Here is a 6,000-nt window from a genome sequence, read left to right as displayed (position 1 = left end):
AAATTATGATTCAAAATTAAAGATAGAAAGACCATCATCTCCAAATTTAAAATTTAAATATATTCTTTTTGTGAAGTGGACCCTTTAATTTAAATGAAAATAATTATTATGATTAATCTTTTCTTTCTTTAGCTTGTCTGTCTTCTTCCCCACCTGTACAGATAGCATCTTGGAGAGCGTGTCTGAAATCCATATTTATATTGAAGACCATCATATCAGTAGCCGTTACTCCTTTTTTAAAATTCAAAACCCAATCTCTAAAATGACAGCACCCAAATCTCCAATCTCCGGCCAACAGATCTTCCTCCGTAAACCTCTACAGCCAAGAAACAACATCTTAACCACTCCTCCGACTATTAGCAGCAACCCAAAACCAGTATGGAATGAGTTCATCTCATTCCTTGATTCATCAAACAAGGAGAATCATTGTCAGCAACCCATCATCTATAGCAAGCCAATCGTCATCGTTGAATCTATAGATCCGTCACTTGGAGAGGAACTAAGTGCCATCAAACAGAAACTTGAACGAATCAAGTTGGAAAAAGAGAAAACAGAGAAGATACTTAAGGAGAGAGATTCTTTACTTGATATGAAGATGAAGGAGTTGCAGAATAGAGGTGAGATGCAGAAGATGCTTGAGATTGAAGTTGATAGATTGTTTCGATTAAAGGAACTACAAATTTCTTGTATGGTAAGTATATATGGGTCTCTCTTATGTTTCTAATCTTTGCATTCACCAACTTTTTGATTTATGATCCTGTTTTTTTTGTCATTTCAGAGAATATCACCAATTAGGTCTTTGAGAGAAAAGGAAGGACTATGATGATGATGAACAAGAACAAGTCTGATGAACAATCATATGATTCTCCAAATACCTGTTGTGATTCCAATTTCTGAAATTATTAATACCCAGAAATGATTTCATCTTCTTCTTTGGTGTGTTCAGTTCAACAATCTCAATTTATTCTTTATTTGAAAACACTTTACTTTCTTTATTTGAATCGAGATTAGCTTAAGAACAATCACGTGAACAAGGCTGAAGAACAATCAAATGATGATTCTCCAAATACCTGTTGTGATTGATTCCATACAAGAAATAAGTCCAATTTCTGAAATTATTCATACCCAGAAATTATTTCATCTTCTTCTTTGGTGTTCAGTTCAACAATCTCAATTTCTCCTTCATTTGAAAACACTTTACTTTCTTTATTTGAATCAAGATTAGCTTAAGAACAATCACATGATGATTCTCCAAATACCTGTTGTGATTGAATCCATATTCCATACAAGAAACAAGTCCAATTTCTGAAATTATTAATACCCAGAAATGATTTCATCTTCTTCTTTGGTGTTGTTCAGTTCAGCAATCTCAATTTCTTCTTCATTTGAAAACACTTCCTTTCTTTATTTGAATCAAGATTAGCTTATGTTTTCCAACCAGATCTCATTATATAAAGAATTTCAAGATAAGCTACATATTTATACAAGATTTACTAAAAAGAAGAAAATAACAATTGTCAAATAAAACTCAAAGTATCAATATAAGTATCTCAAATGCTAAAACAAATATGAAAGAGAGAATCTCAACATGATGACCTAAACTAGAACCAAACAAACACTGGATGGAGTCCTACATTAATCTGGTAAGTAAATAAAGTCTAGGGTTGTTAAACAAACCCACTAATCCAACAAGACATAATACATATCCCTCAATTAAGAAATAAAAAAGGATACATACCCATGTCGATATGAATCTGAATCCAACTAGCAGAACTTCCAATGGTTATTGCAGTTTACACAAGTCACGTAAGTCGTCATTGGCTCGTCTGCACTTCTTGTTTGCATTTGGTAATAAGTCGTCTTCCTCTGACCGCACCTCCCGCACTTGAACTGATCCGTACTCGCAGCTTGTGCAAGACCACGCTCGCAATCGAACAAGGCCTTATCTTTTATTTGCTTAGTCTCCCTTTGTCTCTCGTCGCTAGCCATTTCTTCGGGACTCATATCGATAAGCCTATCCGGTTTCACTTCTCCCAGCAAAACTTTCCTCCTCAAATCCGGGTTCTTTGGATCCTTCAAATTGAACATTATAGACCTATACTTCACTTTCTGGGATCCATTCGATTTACCCAATTTCTCAAACATAGCCGATTCCACCATAACAGACACGCGGATCGGATCGATTTGGTCCACTTGGTTCTTCCTGTCGGCTTCGACCTCGCTCGAGACTTTCACAAGAGCTTCGAGAATGAGTTCGCGCATTTTGTCGCGCATCGGATCGTTGCATTTGATCATTGATGTCAGTTTCGGCGGAGCGTTTGAATGCAACGGTTTCTTCATGCTAACTTCGCGTTTCTCCTCTGCTTTCACGTTCGGTCTTTCAGCCTTTGGGGAAATAATCGCAGCGGGTTTCCTTGAATTACTGGAATCTGATGGCGACTTCACATTCACTTCTTTAACTACGGTTTTCTTTAGCTGTGTAGATTCAACTGTCTTCTTTGGCTGTGTAGATTCGCCGGTGGTGGTGGTGGTGCTGTTTTTCTTTCTCATGGTTTCGTCGATGATTATCTTCTTCCAAACTTCAAGCACAGAAGAGACACTTGTTTGGATTTCCTCTATAGGATGTTTAGTCAGAGGCCTAAGCTTTTTCGCCACCTGAAATCGATACATTTATGAAATCAACAAGAAAAATCCCAAAACGTAAACATAAGAAAGACTGTCATATCATCATCTTCTTTGCCTATTTTCACCAACAAAACACAAATTCTTGTAATAACAAAGAAGACAGCAAGAAGTTTCCTCTGCATCTTGACATGAATGCAAGCTAAAAATGAGATTCATTTCATTCCAATATAATAATTACTAACAATGTCAGAGAATAGATCTATATGTAGGTAGATTCTTTGACCCTAAAAAGAGGAATATTATCCTAAATAGTACACCAATCAAGGAATCAAACATGCAAGAATTCCTAAAAATAATTCTAGGTTAAAGAAAGAAGTTTGAATTAAATAATTACCTGGGTTGCAACAAGAACATCATAGGACACAGGAAATTCTTTGAGCTGCTTTAACGCATCGCGGCATCTATCGACATGAGGTCCATTGGACGAAGCTTCTTCTGCAGCTGCGGCATCTGCTGATTTTTTCGCAGCTTCGAAAAACTCTAACAAGTCTCGCTCCATTGATTCTTCTGAATCGATAAACGCAGCATAAGAAAGACAAAGAAACAAAGAAACGTAAGAAATGAAACAAGTCTCGGTCTTGTACGATGTTGGGGATAAATCTAAAAGCGAGAATGAGTCAAGTGAATAGAAAAATTACCGGATCGAAGCTTGAGGAATCGGGAAGAAATAGAATCTGGAAATGAAAATTGACTCTTTCTTGATCGAGTATGAAGGATAAGATAGGAACAGTTTCGTATCGCTGATGGGGTAAGCGCCGAGCGGATACGGTCGCTCGAGAAGAACAAGGGTTGCTGCCTGAAAACGGCGACAACATAACAGATTGATTAATATATATAATATAAATAAATAAATGTTACTCTTCTTTTGTTACAAACAAAATTTAGGAAATTTATATTCACATTTCTTATACTATATATCTTGGGCCTAAAAATAAAACCAATCTGGCCCAACTATCTTGTAACATTAATAACTTTTTGTTTAAATAAAAAATAATCTAATTTTATAGTATAGGTTGCCCTAATGAACCTGATAGTAATGGGTCCAAATTGGGAAATTTGATTGAATAACCCTCATAAGAGGGTTATTTCCACTTTTAACATGTCATTAATAATTTTATCATTTTTGACCTTTTGCCTTGGCAAAAGGTCAGTTTTACCCTTTATTAAAAAAAAAAAAAAAAAATTTGATTTTCACCTTTCTTCTTCTCTTCTTTCGTTCTCCTTCCCTCTCACTCTTTTCAACTCTCTCTCTTTTCAACTCTCCCCCTCCTCCGTCTTCGACCGATCCAGCCTCCCTCTCCCCGACGACGAAAAGCTCCCGAAACATCAACGGCGATCCAAATCCATGTAACCCTTCCTCTCCCCCGACCTCCGACGAGCCCTTGACGAAAAGCAGAACGACTATCCATTGAAGGTAAGTTTAGGGTTTTATCTTATATTCCATGCATGCTGAAATGGAAGAATGGTTTAGTGTTTATTGTTTAGTTTAGGTTTAGATTTATTGGCTGTTGCAGGTTGTCGAAGGCGAATGTGCATCTGTCGCCTGCGAATGCGCATCTGTCGCCTGCGACAGATGCGCATCTGTCGCAGACGAATACGCATCTGTCGCCTGCGACAGATGCGCATCTGTCGCCTGCGAATGCGCATCTGTCGCCTGCGACAGATTCGCATCTGTCGCAGACGAATGCGCATATGTCGCCTGCGACAGATGCGCATTCGCAGGCGACAGATGCATTTTTCGCCAGATGCATTTTTCGCCTGCGACCTTTTGTTTACTTGGTTGTTTGTACAAACAATGTTAGTTTGCTTTCTGACATTTTGATTTACTTATCAGATAACTCAGCACAAGTAAATCACAATGGGTGACTGAAAAATACTAGGCTAAACAATCCATCTTCTGCAGATGGTTTCACCGTTATATTTGCCAAAGCTAGAGATGAAAAGAAAACTAGCGGTACTTCCGGCGCCACCGCCCCTCCTCAATCCACATCAAATTATCAGTACCCTTCAGCGGTATATGTCTAAAGATCATACCTTTATAAAATTCATGGGATTCACACCCTTAATTCATTTATTCATTTGCAGGAGAAGAAAACTAGGTTTTGCTGTTTTTGAGATCAAGATCACCATGATTATAACGATAGATGATGATGATGATGGTGTCTTTATGGATGATGATGATCATCATGGCCGATGGCTCATAAAAGAGAGATAACAATGGATCAATCAATATGCATGTGTATTAATTAAAACGCTTGTGCTTGCCCGGCTCTAGTTTTTTTTTTTTTTTTTTAAGAACTCTTTTTATCTTATAATTAATTAATTCTTTCTTTAATATGGATTCTCCATGCATGGATAAATCATTGGTTAGATCGATCGATAGATAGATCTCTATTCTAATTAGGCTAGTTAGAAACAATTTGTTCATATCATTAATTATTAATTAATAGAGATGATTTCTTATAATCTAATGGTTCATTCATTAATCATAATCAAAATACTTGAAATTTAATAATTTAATGAGCAAATGTTTCTATTGCTCCTGGATTAATGAAAAGATTATCACTGTTTATAAGCATTGTTCATACCATTAGTAGTGATTTGATATATGTTGTAGGTTTCCAAAGAAGGGTTTCTTAAAAAGTTGATAAATGGGTTAAAAAAACAAGAACAAAGTAGCTAGAAACAATTTGTTTATACCATAAATACGAAATAATTAAAAACATAAATTAACCTTAATCAAACCACTAAAAATTTAATTAAAGTAACAAAACAGAGCAAGATGAATCATAGCCATCATTCTTCCATAAGCACCGGACAACATAGAAGAAGAAGACCGGTTATTTCCATCTTCGTCCGGTGACATAACTTTCACTACCATCTTTTGTCCAAGTTGGCAATGACCAGAAGCGCCACTAATGAAATAAAACAACCCAGAACGTTCAAACTCAATTTTTGTATGACCATTGTTAGAAAACGAAATGGGTCTTGTTGAATTGCAGTTATTGAACTCTTTTTCAGTCACCTCCATTACAGAGTCCTTCTTGTACCGAAAACCTGAAAAACAGACCACCCATTAACTCAGCACAGTATTTTAACTCATAGTAGTCATCCAACCCAAGACCTTCAATATCAACATACTACATAAAGGGTCATTCTCACTTGTGCTGAGTTATCTGATAAGTAAATCACAATGTCAGAAAGCAAACTAACATTGTTACAAACAACCAAGTAAACAAAAGGTCGCAGGCGAAAAATGCATCTGTCGCCTGCGAATGCGCATCTGTCGCAGGCGACAGATGCGCATTCGTCTGC

The 6,000-nt window shown here is 36.7% G+C and overlaps 2 protein-coding genes across 2 annotated transcripts; one reads left to right on the top strand and one right to left on the bottom strand.

Moving 5' to 3' along the window:
- Positions 1–244: 244 nt before the first annotated feature.
- On the top strand, positions 245–991 carry LOC124927336 (high mobility group B protein 6-like). The gene is made up of 2 exons (XM_047467732.1): positions 245–691; positions 779–991. The coding sequence occupies exons 1-2, from the start codon at positions 263–265 to the stop codon at positions 821–823; spliced, it is 474 nt and encodes a 157-aa protein (XP_047323688.1). The 5' UTR covers positions 245–262; the 3' UTR covers positions 824–991.
- Positions 992–1,489: 498 nt separating this feature from the next.
- On the bottom strand, positions 1,490–3,496 carry LOC124927335 (transcription elongation factor TFIIS). The gene is made up of 3 exons (XM_047467731.1): positions 3,324–3,496; positions 3,020–3,192; positions 1,490–2,655 (listed from the first exon to the last, which is right to left on the bottom strand). Exons 2-3 carry the CDS (start codon positions 3,182–3,184, stop codon positions 1,765–1,767), a joined length of 1,056 nt encoding a protein of 351 aa, XP_047323687.1. The 5' UTR covers positions 3,185–3,192; positions 3,324–3,496; the 3' UTR covers positions 1,490–1,764.
- Between the last annotated feature and the right edge of the window lie 2,504 nt (positions 3,497–6,000).

Source organism: Impatiens glandulifera, chromosome 2, assembly GCF_907164915.1.
Source record: "Impatiens glandulifera chromosome 2, dImpGla2.1, whole genome shotgun sequence".
Taxonomy (NCBI): domain Eukaryota; kingdom Viridiplantae; phylum Streptophyta; class Magnoliopsida; order Ericales; family Balsaminaceae; genus Impatiens; species Impatiens glandulifera.
Note: the sequence above shows the minus strand (reverse complement) of the source record. Positions and strands in the feature narration are given on the sequence as shown.